The sequence below is a fragment of the Athene cunicularia genome (assembly GCF_003259725.1).
Source record: "Athene cunicularia isolate RWA chromosome 6 unlocalized genomic scaffold, athCun1 chr6_part1, whole genome shotgun sequence".
Classification (NCBI taxonomy): Eukaryota; Metazoa; Chordata; class Aves; order Strigiformes; family Strigidae; genus Athene; species Athene cunicularia.
This window is the reverse complement of record NW_020799105.1, coordinates 4,213,801-4,236,007: the sequence shown is the minus strand read 5'-3', so window position 1 is coordinate 4,236,007 and position 22,207 is coordinate 4,213,801. Positions and strand designations below refer to the sequence as shown.

General features: G+C 43.7%; 1 protein-coding gene across 1 annotated transcript in view; it reads right to left on the bottom strand.

Annotated features, from left to right (window-relative positions):
- Positions 1–22,207, bottom strand: part of PDLIM1 (PDZ and LIM domain 1) — a 40,078-nt gene that overhangs the window by 13,507 nt on the left and 4,364 nt on the right. Inside the window, exon 2 of the mRNA XM_026851460.1 lies at positions 16,339–16,423. Within this exon, the coding sequence (XP_026707261.1) occupies positions 16,339–16,423 (85 nt within the window). The remainder of the gene's footprint in view (positions 1–16,338; positions 16,424–22,207) is intronic.

The window sequence follows — 22,207 nt, the reverse complement described above, 5'->3', positions numbered from 1 at the left end:
CAAAAGCGGCAAGTTTTTTTTTACAGAGAAGGTTCTGACACTGTCATGCATCAATGGCTTTAAATATTCTTAATGATGTTTTCATGTTTGTAGTATTTGTCATTGTATGTTGTGTCAGTAATAAGTGTAAGGAGCCTCTTTGTGTGGTTGTGTGATTGTTTCACGTGTGTGAGATGCAGCCCAGCTGCGGAGAGTCATCGGTGCTGCTGTCTGTTTGGGCTCAGTGTTTTAAGTGTTACATGTAAAATACCTCCTCTAACGGGAGGCAGTAATTCTGTGTTAATTGTTGTCTTGAATTTAGGTGCATGCTCTGCGGGGAGAGTGCACCTCCGTACCATCTGCCTAACAGAAATATTGTCAAAAGATCATCTACAATCTTACATGGGTTGCAGATGCTGGTTACGAAGAGGAAAATCAAAATTATGGCCTGTACCCCTGTGTTCGGTGACAAAAGGGTCAAAAATTGTTCAAGCTTGCTTATTTTACTGCGGCTCCCCCTAATAGTATGCCGAGAAGCCGTGGTGACTTGGGATTTGGATCAGCAGGTACCCCTTAAATATTTTGGGCTCAGACAGTGACACAAGATTGACTTGTAGTGAAATGTACTCTCACTAAAGCTAAAGAATCTGTTGAACTGACAGGCATTTTAGATACTGGTGTGGATGGGACTGTAATATCTGTGAGCAGATCAGCTGTTAGCTCCAGTAACTCAAATGGTTTTCAGGGTTGGTGTCATGCTGTAACAATTCAAAGCAAGGATCTCATTTCATGTAAGGGGCCCAGAAAACTGGGTAGCAAATATTCATCCATTTATACTGGAAACCCCTATTACATTTTGGGGTTGTGACTGTATGGCTCAATGAGGAACTCAAATTGGATTAAATTTGTCTTAATCACCACTGCAGCACAACTCACCCTGAAACCCACCATGAAACTAACCTGGAAAACAGAATCACCTGTGTGGGTGGGTCAGTGGCCCTTGCCATGGGAAAACTTGTTCCACCTTAATGATTTAGGTCAGGAACAGTTAACTACAGGACATATCGTACCTACTACCAGTCCTTAGAACTCTCCGATGTTTCTTATTTTAAAGAAAAGTGTTAAATAGTGACTTTTACATGATCTCTGACACATTAATGATGCCATGGAGGATAAGGGTACTATACAACCATGAATGCCCTCTCCAACAATGATTACCTGAAACCAGCACCTTGTAATAACTGATCTAAAGGAATGCTTTTTACCATTCCCTTGCATCCATATGATGCACCTTAAATTTTCTTTTTCTATTCCCACTATTAATGTTAGTGAACCTGCAAAATGGTACCACTGGACTGTTTTACCATAAGACTTAAAAAAGTCCCACCAGGTCGCCCAGGCTTTACATATGTACTGGGTCTGGCTGAACTGGAATTGGTTTTCCCCTATAGCAGCCCTCATGGTGCTGTGTTTTATGCTGGGAGCTGGCAGGGTGTTGATAGCACCCTGGTGTTGTGGCTGCTGCTGAGCAGTGCTTACACAGCACCAAGGCTCTTTCTGACATTTCCCCCAGTGGGACAGGGTGGGCAAGATCTTGGGAGGGGACACAACCAGGACAGCTGACCCGAACCAACCAAAGGGATATTCCAGACCACATGACGTCTGATCAGTATAAAGCTGGGAGAAAGGAGGAAGGGCGTGGGGTTCACCCTTGGTCCTCCGAGGCAACCACTACGTGTATTGGAGCCCTGCTCCTGAGAAGGCCCAACATCGCCTGTCCATGGGAAGTAGAGAATAAATCTGTTTGCTTTTGCTTCCGTGCGCGGACCTTTGCTTCATTTTGCTTATATTAAAACTGGTTTTGTTTTACCCACAAGGGTTGGTTTATTTTCTTTCCCCTCTTTGCCCTGTTGAGAAAACAAGGGGAAAACAAGGGGGGGTGGGGAAGTGATAAGAGTGACTAGGTGGATACCTGGCATTTAGCCAAAGTCAAACCATCACAATATATCATTATATAGATGACATCCTTTTTGCAGCAGAAACACAGATCATGGAAAAGGCTCTTGCTTTAATCAAAGACTCACTATCTCAAATGGTGTTGCAAATAGCACTTGGAAAGGTACAGATATCATCACCAGGCAGTACCTGGGCTGAAGAATTTCTGGACAGACTACTGTCCTGCAACAGGTTAAACTTAAAATAGATGTTAAGACTTTAAAAGATCTACAGAAACTGTTAGGAACCATAAATTGGATACAGCTATTGTTGGGCCTAACTGATGATGATCTGCATAGCTTGTTTGATATTTTATTAAGAGATCCTTCACTGACATCACCCAGAGTAATTACAGAGAAAGCAAAACAAGATCTCCACCGCATAGCTAACACCATCTCAAACAGACAAGCATCACAGGGTATACTGCATTCCCCCACGGGACAAGCCATCATAGAAAGAGCACACCAAAACTTGAAAGCACTTTTGCAAAAAACAAAAAGGGGAAGAGATCTTGGCTCCAGGGCTGCCATATGCTCTGCTGCTTCAGTGGGATGAAACACTTAGCAAACCTCTTGTTATTATTGAATGGAGCTTTTTTGTCACATCAGCTGCACAAGAAGGTCACTACTTGTCCAGAAATGTTTGCCAGACTGATCATGAAAGGTAGGCAGCACCTACTATTACTTGCTGGTCAGGAACCTGTGTGTGTCATTGTTATGGTTACTATGCACGTTACAGTGGCTAATACAAATGTCTTCAAACAAGCACAGCTTTCACATGCATTTTTTCCACCAGAATGCCAGGGCAATACAAAACCAGTTTTCTTTATCAAGGTATCAGGCTAAAGACATCATTGCGATTTGCCCTGAATACCAGAAAGACTCCATCTCTTCAACAGTGAAGTGGTGTCGACCCCTGGGGACTCACCTCCTCTAATGATAGCAATCTGTTGTCAGTCACTTAGCTGCATTTGAAATGTTAAATATGTACATGTGTCTGTTAACACCTTTTCTGGAGCACTGTTTGCATCCTGCCATACAGTGATCTGACTGGCATTCCCCACTCACTGACTAGACAAGCCACTGTGGAGCATATACCTGGCAAGCTAAAACGTCTGTTATGACAACTAAAAAGGGGAAATGCACAGTATCAATCTACACCTCACAAAAGGCTAAATAAGGCATTATATGTCATGAACCTTTTAAACATTCCCCTGTCTCAAGTGCCACCAATATTGTGTCATTTCTCATCACAGATACCAGATCAACAAGAAGTGCAAAGCAAAGCTCAAGTGTTAACAAAAACCTAGAAAAGGGTAACTGGGAAGGACCATTTTCTTTAATAACCTGGGGAAGAGGTTATGCTTGTGTCTCCACAGGTCACAGTCCCTGGTGATTATTGGCAAGGTGTGTGCAACCATACCTGAGGCGTAAGAGGCAGCCAGCACTCAGGAGCCAGCTGTGAGTGCTGTGGATGCCCCTGTACCAACAGTTTGCGATCTCTTCAACTAATAATTTAAGGAGAATGTCTGGGTAATGTTTGCTACTGTAACAGAACAAACTGTTGCTCTACAGTTGCCAATTCTTTTAAGAGAAAATGCTAACAGTAATTGCAACTCCTTAATGAAATATATAGGCTTACTAGTCACTAGTGAAAGATGTGGTTTAGATGAAATGTCGTTATTAATAAAGATGAAATGTTCTAAGAATTCAACTTTCTTTGTTTAGCAATATTAAGAATTAAGAGCTTAAGTGTTTAATATTTCTAGGAACTCCCTTGTTTTTCCCCCTTGAGTGCTGGCCAGGCTCAGGGTGGAACCCAACTGGAGGATGAAATCAGATGTTTCTGCTCAAAGAAAAGTGCCAGTTATTTTGGCCTGTTGATTTAGAGGCCGGACCTGCTTGCAGCAATATCGGATGCCTCACCTACGGATGGACGCATCGCATAGGATTTCCGGTTTGCGAGGAAGGGCACTAAATTGTCACTGCAGGGTTCCCTAGCAATTGCGAATCTGAATGTTAGTACTCCTATTAAGTGTGCTACTCCGTATTCTCCTTACTGTTTATTTTTGTAGTATTTAGTCATATCCCTTAATTATGGCTAGTGAAATTAGCTTACCTTTTAACTAGTAATTGTAACTGCTGTATTGTTTTAGCCTTCTGTGGAACTATTCTAAGTATGCTGTGTTTTGAAGCTTGTCTAACCCTTTGACTGATACAGCTCTCAAACAAGTCTTGCAAGTGCCGCTGCAAAACAAAGAAAGGGGAGATCTGGTAGGCATCAGCCTTATACAACCTCTGACACATGGTTGGTATAATCAGACAGTCTAGCTAGGATGGCAAAACATGACTCCTTCAGCAGTACCGGTAAACGACACTTGGTTTTGTAGTGATGCTTACACGATGGGTTTACATCTTGAAGAAGGAAGAGTATTTAATAATGATTTGGCTAAAAGGTTACCAATTACTAGATGGTTAAAGGATTTGGTTTTATATGGAATAACAGTTTTAAATGTCATTGTAATCTTTTAATGATGTTAAGCAGTGTGCGGAAGTGTTTTGTGAAAACGATGGACCAAACAATAAAAGGGGTCTAGATCGCTCAAAAACAATAGGAGGGATTCGTGGAATGGTTAGAAAACAACAGACATGTTATGAGCGATCCAGATCGAGTGGCCTCACTGTAACAACAGGCTGCAGCTGATGTGAAGAACACCTGCAAAGCCAAGGGGCTGAGAAACTGAGTGTAGCAAGAAGATAAGGAAGCTAGACTGTTAAAACCACGATGTTTGCTTAGCAGGAGAATGGCGCGTGGACACCACAGCCTTTTGGCAAGGTTCGCTCATTATGAGTCTTAACAAAACCATGATTGAACCACAAGAGTTAGATTTGTTAGGCTCTATGCCACCCAGCTTTGGTGCAGTAGTGTTTAAAGGGAGTGGGAAAATAGCTGCCTTATTAGTTAATTCTAATGTACCCCTGACTGTCAGCCAAACAGTGTCACCAAGCAACCCTTTATATACTGGGAACCAACCTGGCGATTACTGTCCCCCAAAATGTTGGTATTCCAATGTTTGGGGCAATAACACAGTGGGATTACGTTTACCTGACCACACTTTCTTGATCTGTGGGGACAGAGCGTAGCCTGGAATTCCTTCCAAACCAATAGGGGGTCTATTTTATTTGGGAAAGCTAACTATGTTTAAGCCAACCATGATTGATCTTTTTAACAGAATGTTGTTTAATTATACAAAACGCCATCAGTCCAAACGACAAGTGTACCAGCTAGGACCTAGATGTAATGATTGAGTGCAATTTTGGAATAACCCTACAAACATTATTGCTTCCCTAGTGTCTCCAGTTGGGACCAAAGAGGCATACAACTCATCACTCATCTTGCATGTTGGACTGCTAAACAAATGAACTCGACATCAAATATAATAGGTGATTTGGCTACGGATGTTGAGAGTCTTAGACATGCTGTACTTCAAGATAGGGCTGCCATTGATTCTCTGCTTTTAGTACAAGGGCATGGGTGTGAAGAGTTTGAAGGAATGTACTGTATGAATTTATCTGGTCATTCGGTATCTACCTATAAGAATCTGAGAAGACTAAAAGAAGAAGTTAACGGTTGTAACATCACCCTTAACAGAATGGTTAGCTTCATTGGGAATCACAGGATGGTTGAAAGAGTTGTTACAAAGGGGAATTGTTGTAATTATTGTAGTTATCATGCTTGCTGTTATTTTGTGTTGCTTAGTTTCTTGTATTAGACATTCAGTACAAAAGGCCCTGCAAGAAATTCGGATTGCTCAAAAACAAAAAGAGGGATATGTTGGGATTCAAGAGGACTTTCTGCGAGAGAAGGGACACATGAGCAATCCTGCATGAGAACAAGACTGATAAAAGCCAGCCTGAGCAAGAATGCGATAAGGACATAACCCTGAACGAGGGGGGAGAAACTTGACAAGACAGACAACCCCCGGAAGGGGTTGGGACGGAAGAGAAAGTTACACAAGGCAGGAAGCATGGCAAGGCTGATGTGGCACTTTTTATCCAATCATAAGAAGGTTTAAAGCACGGGCTAAGTTAACTGTCCAATCTTGAGGACTTGTACTGCATGTTACTCACATGTGCAGGAGAACATTATAAAAGGGCTCTCTTAGTTGTAATAAACGGGCATTGCTTGATCACATTGGTCGTGTGCGTTTTCAGCTCTCCTGCATACCTTCTCATGCAAGACTACAGATGTTAAGCATTCCTTGGAATTCCTGAAAGCAGAGCTGATTTCTATGGAAAAGTGAACATGTGCGGCAGAAAGAGGATCACTCTTCAATGACATCTGAAAGTTTGGCTTTTCTTAGATAAGGGCAACCCAAAAAGGCATTTGTTATTACTACAAGTGCTCTGGAGCACATTTGCTCCTTCAGCCAAGACTGAGGTACACAGTTGTCTTTGATGAACAACTTTGGACCTTCTGGACAAGAAATTCCCACAATAAACATGTGAAAATGGCCATTGTTAATACAAAAGCCTGTCCACAGGCAGTGACAGCTAACTGCCAGAGATGACTTCAGTGCCAGAAGTACGAGATCACCTAGTTGTTCTGGGTTTGCTGAAAACTGGAGGCTTCCAGCAGTGTTAGTGAATACTTGGAAACACTAGTTACAATTTAATAAGAAAGGGGCCAAATCCAAGTTAAGACATGAAGTAAGAATCTTCTGAATCACAAGCAGCACTAACAAAAAAGGGGACATTTCCAAACCCCATCACCAGTTCAGCAGGCTAGGAATTAGCAGCCTTGGGGCAGAGATAACAACATCCAGGGCTTATTTCTCCCCAGAGAAGACACTTGACCAAAGCAAGAAGAAAGTACAACTCGGCCTCTCTAGAGCAGACATAAGAAAGGCCTAATGTTCACAGAGGCGGTTGAAATATCCAGGGCTCTAAAAGATGGCACTAAAATGTGCATTTTGAAATGTTTCGGCTAGCTGTAGAGATTGGGCATGGCTTCAATACAGGGTTAACGTCCAATGGCACAGGATAAAACAGGGCTGCTCTTAACATGCTGGGCCCATGGTTCCCAGCTCTAATTAACACAACCAGTTACCACCTCCTGCTCCATACAGGTGCTGACTTCTACACCAATAGAGTCTTCACCGCCCTTTGAACTTCTCACAGCATTTGTTTGATAGAGCTATAGTTACAGGATAAACACTTGTTAGAAACAAGTATGACTAAGCTTCCCTACAGATTTTTCTTTAAATCACTTTTATGTCCCCAGATTTCCTTAGGCAGCTGGCTAGCATTCCCAGACCAACAGATGGGAGTCATCTCACTTCATGGCACTCGAATGCTATTTATGGCATCAAGCACAGCATAGGATCCCTCAGAGCAGAGCGGTGTGGATCCAAATGCATTTGTGAGTTAGAAGTAATTTGAAATCAGTGGGGTAGCTCAAGATATTCAGGTGAGGAGTGGCGGGACTGCTCTCCCACAGCTTTCTGACCAATATGTATGGACGCCAGCCATGAAGCTTTCCCACAGACCAAAGGAAGAAAGACCTTGGAGTAATTAGCTAATCTCCCTTTGTTGCAATCTCATTCAACACACATAATAGTGCTCATAAAAATAGTCTTTCCCATGGCAGAAACTGTGGACTCTGGAAAAAAAAAATAAAATTACCTCATCCTGCATATCACACTGTGGGGAAAAGTATCAGTGATCTTACATCAGCATTAAATACACATGCTAGCCCACCATTCAGAGGCCACAAGTAGAAGAGGGTTTCAGACATACACATAAATAGCTGGTTTAATGAAAGACAGAGGCAGAAGTTTTAGGCTAAAGGGGTTATTATTCTTAGGTCAAATAGGCTCAGAGTTGAAACCATGTCACAACCTGTATTGCAGAAACATTTAAGTATTAACCAAGAATTAGCAAAAGGGAACTGATTTAAGAGGATTTTTTTTTAAATACTGCTTTCCTAAGGAAGTAAGACATCTCAATTACATACTCCACATGCATGTGGGCATGTTCTCACCCCCACCAAGCCCAAATCAGTTTGACCGTGATGGAGACCTCAGAGATGTTTAAGTTCCTATAAGTGTTGAGAAAATAGCCATCAGAGAAGAGAGAGTGAAATCACGTTAGTGTCTTGACTCCAAAAGTACTGCAACATAGGCTCAGACAGAATCCACAGAGAATTTTGTCTACTTTTGGCCACCAGGTAGGTTTTCTGCTGTGTAATAATGTCCAAGACCATAAACAAAGATATCAAAAGCATCAGGACATCTGTAGTAGCTTTTGCATGGATAAAGTCCACTGACTGTAAGGGAGTTTATAACGGGTTAAATAGAGATATTGGTGCAGTAGTTGTGTGTCTGAAGATTAGAATAATCCCATCTAGAGAATAGCATAGAAGATGCGTAATCCAAGAGTCTATAGGCAAGTATTACAATAACAGTAACATTTCAAAGGGCATTTGGATAATCCACCATGCTGCTCGTTCTGCTCAAGCTGTGGAAGGAATTTGCAAAGAACAAGTGCTTTCATGATCCCAAGATCAAAAGATAAAATCTTTTCACTGTCAAATGTATTTACCTAGGGATTTTCCAGAACTGCCAATGCAGGCCCTGTGCTGTGCAGCAGTTTTGTTAAAGCCCCAGCTCCTGGAATCATGTGTTTATGTGAGAATCTCTGACTTAATACTGGAAAAACAAAATCAGAAATGTGACACTCCCAAAAACATGTTCACCAGTAGGCAAGTGAAAAATGTACAAAACCACTGCTATAGTGTACACATGTGGGGGCAGTGCCTGGTTGCAGTTGAGATTTGCAGCATCTCTAAGGCTATGGCATTCCCAGGACCAACACAAGGAAAAGGGTGCAAGCAGCATTAAATGGCCTCCCTGGCTGGAGGACAGTCTCCGAGAGCAGTAAGCAATGGTCTGTTTGCAAAGGAAGAACTGGCAGTCAAACACAAGGACATTCTCTTATCCAGTCAGAGCATGACCAGCTTTTTCTTTGTCCACAGTACAGAGGAGTGCAACTAATATTAGATTTTTTCAGAGACATCTGTGCTTGATATCTGCAGGCAAATCCAGAAGTGCTTGCCTCACCCTGCCTGCAAGCCATGGCACTGCTTCAGTCCTCTGACACCACTCCTGTCTGAAGCAGGCTGCTGTCAGCAGCAAGCAGGGGTACCAGAGCAGTTATTTTGGTCTGTAGCCAGAAAATCCCAAGCCTCCAGGTAGGATAATCAAGAACAATATTTTACCACTATAAGCTGATACCGTAATAGCTAAATTGCTTTGTCTGCACAGATACCAAGCTCACTCTCCTTCTTCCTTTGCAGAGGTATCTATTCCTCTAGAGAGGCTGGCAGAGTGGCTAGCCCAAGCTAAAATGAATCAGCAACTGCACAGCCTTCTCTGCCAGGGTGCTGCTTCTGAACACAGAGAGGTCTCACCTTACTTCAGTTTCAGAAGCTATTCTTCCAACAGCCCCCTCCCTACTTGAAACTATTTGCTCTATACAAACAAGCTCCAAGTGGCTTTGGAGCACAATCCCATGTGCTCCCAAGTCCTTCAGGCACCAGTGGAATACCCCCATCCCAGAGAAAAAGCTATTTCCCAATCCCAAGGACAAACAAGTTTTGTAGGACCCCAGCTTCAGGTGAAATACACAGGTCTCCTGCCAGATGAGTTTTACGGGCACTGGCTGTTAGTGGCAGCAGCCCTGTGTAGGGGCAGACAGGGACACTGCCAGTGCACTGTAAACACTGCACCGCAGCCCTTCCAGCTGGGTACCAAGGGGCTTCCCCTGCTACCCCAGCCTCCTGACAGGGAGACGCCAGCTGTGGTGCCAGGCTGTGGGGACAGGGAAAACATCCCTGCACTGGAGCAGGAAGCAGATCAGCATTTCCTACTGCACCGGCTGCAGGCTGCGTCATGGGGAATTATCTGGGAAAACAATGGCCCCTTCCGCCCTCTCATTCCACTCACGCCAGGCCACACTTGGCGATGATGCAGCCCAGCCTGTGAAATCCCCACAGCTATGTCAGCCATCACCTCCATGCCCTGGGCTGGTCAGTGGCTCGTGGTGTGGGTGAATGATTCCTCCTTAACATGCACCAGAGATGGACATAGCTACCACCATGGGACTTGGGGCATGGGACTCCAGGGAACTTCTCAGCTGTCAGCAAGGCAGACAGACAGACAGCCCAGGATGAGCCACCTCTTTCAGCTGAGCCGGGGCACATCCCATGCACCAGGATATAAAGCCACCTGGAAGCTTCCGTGGCCTCATGTGCTCTTGGGCAGGTTGAGGGTAGTCTGGGGTGAGCTCTTAGGTCCCATCCGCTGAGGGGTGACATGGCCAAGGCCATCCCACCTACACTAACCTCACCACCACCTGAAACAGGAAAAACGTGGAGTCTTTTTGTACTCGCCAAATAAAACTAAACTGAAACGTGGAGTCAGGCAGCCTCTCCCATAAATGGGATTTTCCTCTCCCCACAACACAGCCTGAAGGCAGCCAGCAGAACTGGGGCCTCATAGGTGCTGGCTACTGGCCTGCTGCCACCACTCCCCTGCTCCCAGCCTACACCCTGCCCCTTCCCAGGCCACCTCCCCACAACCCCCAGAGGAATGACAGGTTGAGTACAGAACAGGGGGCTGCTTGAAGCCACAAAAAACTAGTTTCATGTGTGGAGTCATGATTTAGAGACTAGCCAGTGTGGTTATTTCCTGAAGCTCCAGCTCTTGAAGTCAGGGGATTCACACTGATCTCATGTTACAAATTAAAAAAAAAACCAACTTAGCACCCAGGCTCTGCAGTTATAGGGACAAGTGAAGGCTCCCATGGCCTCACAAGCAGCCAAGTGAGCCAGCAAAACCTGCTGCCCCACCGAGTCCCAGAAACATGGGATGGTTTTGCGTTCCAAGTAAGAGCCGGGAGGCTCGGGGCAGGCAATCCTGGATTGCACCCTTCAAGTTGAGCCACACCAAGAGGAAACAAGATTAAACATTTCTCAGTATAAATGTTTACTCAGCTCTAAGAAAACGGGCCCCTGACCAAACCTCAGCAAATGAGAGCACTCTGGTCCCACAGGCAGGGAAGGAGAGTGGAGAAACAGCCAAACCCCCTGGCCCCATCCTTGCCCTTGCAAAGCTGCCCAGGGAGCGAAGGCTGCGCTTGTGCCCAGCCAGAGTGCTGGTGGAGGGAGGCTGCTCACGCCAAACATGCAGCAACGGCTCAGAAGAGGACATCTTCATGGCAAACTCTACCCCATGATAGGTTTCATCAGCTGCAATCACAAGTATTACGAAGTGCCTTTACTTTCACCTCTCTCTCTATTATTGTTTGGGGTTTTTCAGCTATGGAAAGATCTTTTGCAATGCTTTGAAATACAATTAGAAATCGAGAAGGGTTTGGGGTTTTGTTATTGTAGGGGAATAAGAAAAACAACGCTGGCTTCCCACATCCTCTCCTTTCACATCCCTGACACATTCCACATCAATGTGGTAACGCCTTTTAACCAAAAACAGCAGGTAGTGATATGCCAGCATGGTTCATTCTGAAATGAGATGTTGTTCCTTTATATACCTATTGCTTCATGCATTGCCCACACATGCATGGCCTTATCAAAGGCCAAGCCAGTCACACACCCAGTTTCTATAGCCCCTGCCTTCTCTGTATCCAAGGAGATAAAATACACAAGACAGAAACAATGACATCACTCTGCAAGGACAAGGATGAGGACAGGACAGGCACTCTCAAGAAGCCTTGGGAAGACAGAAGTGGCTGTCTATGTCATCCCACACATACCCAGATTCACCTCCAGAGCTGGAGGTTATTTCTCATTTAAAAAAACCGAAAACTTCCTCACGTTTGAAAGCCCATATCATCCGTGGTTAAGAGCTGACATACCCATCTTAAACCCAAGAGTTTTCACTGACATTCTTGAGGAGTGACATTAACACTTGTGCCTCACTGTAAATGGGATATGTCGCCTTCAGGGAGTTGGACAAACTTTTTTGGAGACAGTCCTGGTGTTGACCACCCTCAAAGCAGGTCCCTCTCAGCTCACTCCCTACATGAACTCACTCAACTTAAAGACCTAGGCCCCACTGACCTCAGTATCCTACAAATACAGGGAAGAAAAAAAAAAAAGACAAAACTTCTAGAGAGCCCAGGTTTGACAAGACATAGCACATTCTGAGGTATAAAGTTTTATTGTTCATTTTACTAAGGGACAATACAGCCACGCACGCCAGCACATTGGTCTGGAGCTTAATGCCTGGGCCAGGGCCACCAGAGAGCAGGGCAATCTGAAACTCATGCTGGTTTCTGGTCAGTGTGATAAGCATTAAATTACCTTGGTCACCAAGTAACTTGTTCTCTCTTGCTGTGATCACTTTTCTCAAGAAATGTTAAGCAGAAGGAAGAGGCAGATGTGTTGTTTTATTCTTTCCCACTGCGATGAGAAGCTCTTGATGGGAAAATGACACTGAGTGATCATCCTTAGGATGTGGATGAGAAGTGCAAGTGAAATAATTGAGTAAATATACTAAGAAGACTTGGTCATTTCCTTTCCCTAATGTTGCCATGGGCACACCCAAAACAAAGCTGGCTCAGCGGCTGAGACATCAGCACCGACAAGCTGCTACACCTTTTGATGAAATGTGATTTTGTCATCACTCTTGCTTCAGTTTAAATTAATTTAGACAGATAAAGGTAATGAAATAATAATAAGGCTGTAGCTCTTTCATAGGCAAAGGTCAGCTTAGACAATTAAGTCAGCCTTGGGATTCAGGACTTCAGAGAATGCATAGGAGTCTGTGGAATGCCTTTTTACTTTCCAAATATCATGAACTTGCACTCCAAGTAAGGGAAAATACTTGCATGGGATGATGCAGCATTTCACCAAGTATCAGCCTCCAAAAGGATTACAGAAGTAAACAAAAATGCTATTTCAAATAGGGTAAAAAAATGTGTAAACAGGTCTAGAGCACAAGGAGCAGCTGAGGAACTGGTGTTTAGCCTTGAAGAATGGAGGCTCAGGGGAGACCTTATCACTCTCTACAACTACCTGCAATGAGGCTGTAGTGAGATGGGTGCCAATCTCCTCTCCCAAGTAACAAGTAATAGGACAAGAGGAAATGGCCTCAAGTTGAACCAGGGGAGTCATACAACAGTTCTTGAGACAAACTGAAAATTAATTTCTCTTGCAAGATCTTTTGCAAAGATTTAGTTATTTAACTGCACCAATAAAAGAAGGTGGGCAAGTGTTGTGAGAAATTTCAGTTAAGATACTGAAAGTAGGAGAGACAACAGCAAACTACCTAATTTTAAGAAAGGTACAAACTTATTTGAACAATTGCAATCCAATCTCTACAGCAAATGTTTTAAAGCTTGCTTTTTTTGAGCCTGAAGTAAGTCTATTCACATGTATGACTATATTTCTGCATTCAAAGGGCTGTGTGCAAAACCAGTGAGAAACATCTTCAGAGGACCCTGGATCAGGACTTAAGTGAACCACTTGGACACAGCATGTCCTGTTTTCTTTGGTAAGTGAATGAATAAGTGTTCTGCATGAGACAGTTGCCAAGGAAAGCAAATATATTATTTTTACTGGCCAGCAAGTTAAAAAAACCTGAACAGCTCATACAGTACTGCCTTCAAAGACTGGGCTCTACTCAGAACTTTTATCAGTCCTGTTAGAAAAATAAGATCAGTACCTTTGCAGTAAAATTCATAGCACTTTGCCATGCTAGTATATATACATGCACAGCATCTTCTGCATTCTGCTGATGACTTGCAGCAGGCCTGGCTGAAATCCCTGGTGATGCTGCAAAGACACAGCCCCAGAGACACTCAGCCAATGCTTGCCATGGCTCTGGCAGGAGTCGGCATGCTCTGCTGACATCATGCTCCAAGCAGACTGACCTCACCACAAACCTCACTTGCTGCAGTCAGCTACTGAAAAAGGAAACGGGTGTGTATTTAGAAAAAGAACCCTTAAAACTTGATGGTGTTCATGACACTTTTCCTTGGCAGAGCAAGCTAGGATGTTCAGGCACTGTTAAGCAAGAAAGGTAAAATGGGAGTTTGTGGTTTGGAAACATGAGGCATACATCTTCCCTCACACAGCTAAATTCCTCTGCTTGAGTATGTAGCACGCAAAGCCCTTTAAAGGAAAGCCCCATGGCTCTGAAAAACAAGCACCACTCATGTAGGCCACTACAAATTACTTAATTGGTTTCATATTAAGGAAGGGAAGAAGAAAGGCAAGACTTCTGTAAGAGCTTGAATGTTCCTGTTAAACCAAGAAATAAAATTCTTCTAGTATCAGCCATCACAAGGGGTCAGAGCCTAATTTTGAGGCCACAGTTGGTTTCTAGTGCAAGATTAAGACAAAGGTCACTGCTCAGAGATAAGGTTTGTAATAGGAATCTGTCCACACTCACTTTTTCACCAAATTCTTCTTCTGAAGTTAGTTACAGGTTGGTATCATCAAATTCAGTTTGGCTACACTCAAGAACTGGCAGCATTGTGGTATCTATATAATGGCCAGAGTTAGAATCAGGATTAGGACTAAGGTTAGGGTTTAGAAGGGAACAGGTTCCACTGCCAGGATTACTGCCAAATCCTGCAGAGTCTGACCTTTATGATGGCCTTTACTTGGATTTTAGAAAGCAGGGAATGACTTGTAAGTTAAAGACCAGAATTAAGGTTAGTCACTCTCACCCATGTTTCTTACCGAGTTGCAGTAGGCTCCCAGAAACAGTGCAGGGCTGACTCTCATACACACACACTCCACCCACAGGGCAACTGACTAAAGGGTTAAAACTGCCATGGCAAATGAGTTTAAGAAAGAGGTGGTATCAGTTAATTAAAATAGCCTATGTTTAGTGCTTGACCAGCAGTGAATGTCTATCCAGTGACACAGGCTGGACTCAAGGAGAAAGTGTGGTGCAGCTAGTGACAGGGATGCTGCAGCAGCAAGTTTCTTGCAACTAAACTTGTTGAACTATGTTGAACTCCTGCATGGCATGTGCAGTGCCCTATATTTAATTCCAGGGCATTTAGCTAAATTCTGGCTAACAGATGGGTCAGGGACTTGGTCTCCAGGATTGGGTCTCTTGCTGAATTAAACAATAACTCTGCAGCCCTGCCGGAAAGCCTCACTGCAGACTCTAGCCCACTCCTTTGGCAAAAGATAGCCCTCAAGTCTCAAGGCATGCAGCAGAAAGCTGCAAAGCTTTCTCCAAAGCTGGGGCAGCTGAAGACACAGATCAGACCTCATCTCAACAGTGTCACAAGCAGGTGACAGTGCACAGCCGCAGCCCAACCTAAGTCCAAATGGCTCACTGTCACACTGTGCCTTGGCCAAGTTATGAACTACCTAGAGAATGCCACACCACGCCTTCGAGCCAAGCAACACACAGCAGCCTGGCATGAGGGAGCAGGGACAGATCCCAGGCCAAGGTCTGGGCATGGTGTTGCTGCACGTGTCACTTTAGGTTCAGGTCTTTCCAACCCAAACAGACATATTAGCACTTAATTAACTGCAAAGTCAAGCTAGTTTTATCTCCACTTATTTTGCTAGAAAGACTCACACAAGATGCATGCTAGGACCAGAATCTGTGTCACTGCCTCAGTGAAAATCCACAGAAGTGCCACTGATTTTAGTGCAGTTATTGTAGATTTGTGCAGTGTAATCCTCTAAATCCAGACCAGGCAATGTCCTTGCACAGGTCACTGTTATTCCTACATTTACTTGACAGAGGCAGCAGACCAATGAAGCAAGGCTGACCAAAGATTACTAAACCAACCTCCTAGATAGAGGCTGCAAGATCTGCCCTACAGATAAAAAAAGTAAAAGGCTGCTGTGTTTCTCTTCCACTTTCCACATGGCTACACTGCTAGTAAGAGGAAAAAACAAAACAACAAAAAACCCCAGCAGAAAACACTAAATTTTTCTCCCCTCTCAAGACCTTTCTTACCCATGAAAATCAAGAGGCTTAGCAAGAGTAGCAATGACTTACTAAGCCACATATCTATAGTGACTCAGGTGCCCTGTGGTAGGTGTGAGCATGCAGATAGCCTCTGATCCAAGCAGCTTACCCTTGGCAAGGTATCCGACTAGCTCTCCATAGCAGCAGGCTTCTGACCATGAGGGAGGAAGTCTATCTCTGAAGGTTTCCAAGGGCCACACGATTTCTAGGAGGTATGGGGCATGATGCTATCCCCAATGTGATCAACGGAGTGACACGTGCTCAGCTCCTTGGAGGATCAGGCTCCGAAGTCAGACAGGAGTTAAGTGGGAACGTGAGCATGCAGATACTCCATTACTCACCTGTGGCTGGGAGGCCAGATTCATCTTATAAGGATGCGTCTTTCCCTCCTCATTTACAAGTGGTGACCAGACTTTTGACTCCGTTCTGCAACACACAAATTTCAAATAATCTATTTTCATTACTGAGCATCATTATTGTTATTAAAAGACTTGAAGTTCATCAATTTTCCAAATACTTCCTCAGTCTTTTGTATATAGCACTATCTACATCAGGAGGAAGCTAGACAGTCTCATTTTAGGCATGTAACTTGGATGACTTAGTTATGTTGTATACGGTCCTTGGAGAAAGGCAAGATCTCAGCAGTGACTGTCCTGGCTTATTCTCTGGGACTCCACTGGTGACACATCAAGCATGGGCTCCAACCCAGGCAGTGGAGTTGGGGTGTCATCCACCAGCAGAAGCTGGAGATATCCCTTACATGCAGGTCCTTTAATTAAGTGAGACAGTTCAGATTACAATGTTTCAGCTTTTATGGGTAGCTAGGAACATAAACTATTTTTGACTGTATTGACTACACAGAGAACATTTTGTTCTTGAAGCTGGGCTGCCTTGGATAAGCTAAAAATATTTTTTGTTCTGGGTCTGCAGAACTTTTTTCTTATTTATAAAGTGGTATCCATACTGAACAAACAGAGGCTTTTGGGAATTTAAAAAAAAAAAAAAGTCCAAGTCTGCAATGAGACTAAACACTGAGATGACATAATGTGTCAGAGAAAGTCTACATAACCTTTACTGGCTTGTGGTCTAACCCAAATACTCATAGCAGCCTGAAACACAAGTCAAGATCTGTGACCAAAACCAACCACTTTTACCATCATCACCGAGGAGTTTCACTATATCTCAAAGAACAGACAAACAAATGGTGAGGAAGTAGAATACTTACATTTGCTTGAGATACTCTGTGGGAAACATGGTACCTACACGTCTCAGAAGTATAGAAAGTAGTTAGCAACTCAGATGGACTAAACAGTGCCACTTTTCTCAATTATTTTTTAATAGCAGGGAACAAGTGGCTGCAGTATTGCTGAATGAAAACCATTGTTGAATGCTAAACATTGCATCATGCAGCAACCAGATGGCTGATAAACTCTTAGGATGGGTTTTGGAAACCATGTCTTGTTTTGACAAGAGCCTTTGTAGAATCTGCAACTGCAGATAGATGTATTTCCCAGATATTTGTGGCTCCAGGGCCAGCTACAGCTTAAGTACTTAGCAAAACAGGAATGCTTCCACTGAGAATTAACTGGGTCACTGGAAAGAGATTTTTAACAGAAAAGGCTTATAAAACTGACAAGGATGGAGAAATAGGGTGTAGAGCTACCCAAAATAAATTCAATCTCAGGCATTTGCTGCATAAATAGTATTTTAATACTTCCATCCAGAAGGTAGCTCAGCAGGAGGAGACAGGAGGCAGCATTCTCACTCAAGGGAGAGGAAAAATTTTATTGACCTCTGTTGCACCTATTATACTCCGGACCTTACACGGAAGAAACATGAATGAAGTCTGCTGTGCTTTACCTCCTTTCACAGAAAAGTACAAAGACACAGGTCACATCAGATACCATCCTTTACAAGCACTCAGGTATAGCTAACCTTTGACTCCAGGCTATTGCACCCTGTGGGCTCAGCTGCAGTGCTGATGCCTGACAACCTATGTCCTGGCGTCTGGTGAGCTGGGGCACACACAAGCTAACAGATATGAATCTAACGGCTACATGGGATGAGATCTATGCAAATCCGACCGTCATCTTGCCTCAAGAGCTGTCATTACTGGGTGCACAACATACCCCAGGTGAGTATAAAACAGTCATTCCCTCCTTGCTTCTGGCAACCCATGCTTTAAGGTGCCTGAGGAACCACCAATTTTACCCACATTATGACTATCAAGCCTGAAAGTCACAGCCATCTCTAGGATGGCTGTATTTTGCACTTAAAGACTGTTTGCAGAGGGGAGCAGCTGGCTGACCAATGCAAAGCCTTATTCCTTGAAAGTGTTTGGAGATCACATGCAACCAAGTTCCATCTTCTCTGGAACAGGGGACACAGCAAATCATATGGAAATCAAATATCCTGCCAGCTGAGCTGGGATATTGGCTGGAGATGAAAAGAGCAGTTCAGAGAGCATTAAGCACTTCAGCTGATTTCTCGTCTGAGGCATCACTTGCCATTTCTCAGTAGCAGTGATCTAATACTTCTGAGCTAGTATTTTCTTTCACAGTAGCTTAAAGTTACCAGATTTCAGAAGCACCAAAAGGTCTTATTCAGACTGAAAATTCAAGCTTAGAGCAGGCCAATATATAGATACAGAACAGAAACCTCCCCCCAGGACCCTGGGTACTTGCTTTCATCTCACTGCCCCTCAACTCAATGTATTTGACATGACACAGCACCTTGGTCTCCAACATAGGGAGGCAGCTATGGCCAACTACTGCAGCCAATAGGTTTGTTTGTTTTCTTTTTTACCAGGTTTTTCTCCCTTATTTATTAGCCAGGCAAAATGCACGTTTGTTTCCCAGCCTGCTACCATTCTCATCTGTCACTGGATATAAATGGAAGCAGCAAGGTCACCCCAGGCTTTACTTTCAATCAAGTTTATCCAAACAGAAAGGTTAAATAGTGCACGAAGTTGTCCTTCTAAGGCTGGGAAGATAAAGCTTCCTTTTGTCTTCACAACAGCTGCAGCAGAGCCCTTCAGCCACTCTCAACAGCCCATTTATGGCCCCAGCAGAGCTGAGAAGAGGAGACAGCCACAGCTTTGCTTTCACTGGCTTTGCCTAGCAGGGCTTTCAAGGTACGTGCTCCATCCCACCACATCAGGCTGTGAAGCCCATGGTCAACAGGTCATTGGTGGGACTGCTATGGTCTCAGATCTCAGCAAGGGTTTTCTGGCTCTGCTCTTGGTGTCACTGCCTGCACTTTTAATGAAGTGTGGCAAGAAAAAGAAACATAGCACCTAAAAGTTTGCCTTACGTCCCACTGCTGGCCCAGGACTTATTTCTAAAAGGCTAAGAAGCTTGGGCACAAGGCACAGACAATAGGGTTAAACTCATCATGTTTGTATCTTATCTACATGTGTTTATATCTTACTTATATGAAGCAAGGAACAGGCACCAGAGCTGATAGCTCAAACCCAGCCTCAGCAACGGTGCCTTCAGTTAACAGCAGGCTATTACTGGTAGAACTGTAGAGGCTTTCTGAAGGATTTTCTTCAGATCTGGAGAAGAACCCCAGCCACAAGCCTGCCTCCACATACCACCCTCGGTGAAGCAGTACTTCTGCCACAGAGTGTGGCAGCTCTAGCAGGGCTGCCAGACCTGCCTCTCCACCAGTGACGGGGCTGGATGTCCAACAGCCTGACAGGGAATCACACCCTGTTGTCAATGAAAGCCAGCAGACTTCAGCATCCCCATAGATCTCACAGACTCCTGATTAAATTGCTGAATAGTTATTTTAGAATATGGTTTCTAATGCATATTCTTTCAAATGAGATTCCAGCAGAAAACAACACTCAAATAGTGCAGAAAGAGAAGACAAAACCATGACACTCAAACAAGCCTGGGAACAAGCACCAGGCAAATTAACTGCAGGCACATGGACATACAAACTTTGTCACATTTGCCATTTACATTTCCATGCTGTTCCCTTATGACAGGAGAGAGACCAACCAAGACAGGGCCAGGGAACAAGCCATGCATTTGCTGATTCATCATGCAGAAACCCAAGAAATTTCTCTGGCACTAGTTTGGATGGGGAGGAACTGGTAGAAAGGGGAGGAACAGGTAGGAAGGGGAGGAATGAAACTGCATGCAAGTCAAGGAAGAATCTTGAAGAGGTATTTACAAAATACAGCATTTTCCAAAGAGCTTGACTTGAATATGGTATAATATAAACAAGAGCCTAGATTTTGCTATCAATGCTTTTCGTGCAGAGCTGAGCCATAGCTTCAAGAGAAAATTCAGAGATGGAAAATGCAGGTCGAATTCCATGAGCCAGGAACTGTTTAAGTAAGTTGTGTAAAGGCAAGAGGCACATTTACATTCCTATTTCAATCACTGGGATGAAAACACCTATGATACCGAAGTAACAACTAAACCCATAAAGACGGAGAAGGACCTTGTGCAACACAAAGTTTGCTAGCTGAAAAATAAGGAAAGGTCTGAAGAATTCCTTTCAACCCTCCAGATTTTCAGACAGACATTTTAATAATGTTTACAGACTAACTACAAGAGCTTTCAGGCTACAAGGAAGGTACCTTTTAATCAGCCTTTTAGCTACAACAGCTGCAAAATACATGCCCTTGGTTTTAAACATGAGCAGTCACTTTTAGCAGCCATCCATTAATGGACATAATGGCTTTGGCAAGCAAAACTGTACTTGGGCTGCACGTAGCCTATTGCCAATTTAAACAGCAATGCTAGTCACAACTTCCTAGACAAGGGGCCCCAAATCATTTCTTCACGCATAGTCCTTTGCTCCTTGTATTTCAGGTGTCTCTTCATACAACCAAAAAGTAGAAAAGGGCAAGTCTGGCTGCACAGGGGTGGCAACAGCAATTTATCACAAGCAGTTTCATCAGTTACAAAGTACAAAACACACCTGACTGCTCAGACTCACACTGTTCTTCCATCAGCCAGCTACAGAGTTAGTTATTTTTGCCTTGCCAAAGAGGCTGTAAAAACACAACAAATGCCAAGCTTGGCTTTGAACATGACAATCATTAGTAAAAGCTGCTGGCATGCACCCAGGAGCACCACACCAGCCATGGAGAGGTTGTGAGCTGCCGCACAGGGCCAGGCGATCTGCTTGCCCTTATATAGATGCACACAGAGCATTGGACTTTTCCCAGGGCCAAAAGAATTATTAGTAAGATGACAGAGCTGGAAAACACTTCTGGGCAGGGAAGCAAAAAGCAAACCTAAATGAGTCAACGGATTCCACCAACTTCCTAGAAGACAAATTCGAGACTATTGTGGCTTTGTGCAACTAATCCCCACAGCTGAGACCTGGAAACACGTGGAGTTAAGCAACAGTGTAACTGAACATACTGAATAAAAAGCAGATGACATTGCACACATGCTCTCTTCTTCATAAGCATCTACACACTGGTAACAGATCTGACTTCCCTGATCCTAGCAGTTTTCAAAGAACAAATACATTGGTTTATTGCTGTTACTTTTAGCAAAGTAACAGATTGTTCTACAAACAAAAATGGTTCATTAATATACTATACACCGGCAGCAGAGCTGCAGAAAAGCAGCTTGAAATTTGAAGGACAGTAGGAGCAGAACAAGAGCTTACATGTGCAATCCCTTTTCACAAATATTCTTCTTTTATTACCACCCTCAACCTGCCTCCAGACATAAAGGGAAGGGCAGACTCACTGTAGGAACATCTCTTTTTTGTTGGGGAAAAAAAAAAAAAAACAGAAATACACACTTTACCTTTGAGTTGCTCAGGGCTGCATATGAGCACAGTACCACCACCCATTTGGTGACTAAAGCCACAGGCAAAGAGCCGTTTGTTTTAGAAATAAATTTTCACCCATGCTGCAATGAATATTTATCTGCTTTTATACATCTGCAGCTACAGAGCGCTGTATGTCAAATTCATCATAAGCATTACCACTAACATTGGTGATGCCTGGATCATCAGTGATTGCTGGATCTATCAGGTGAATGCTGTAGTAAGAGGTAAGAGAATTTGTTCCTCCTGAGCCCTCCTTTCTTTGTGTACTCTTTGTCAGAGCAAGCATCTTTCCTAAAATATGTGGAATTTCCAAAGGAAATTCCTAGTTTTCTCCAGTGTGCTGGACATGTCTTGCACCTCATCCCATTAAAAGAAAATCACAAGAGTGCTTGGAAGGGGGGG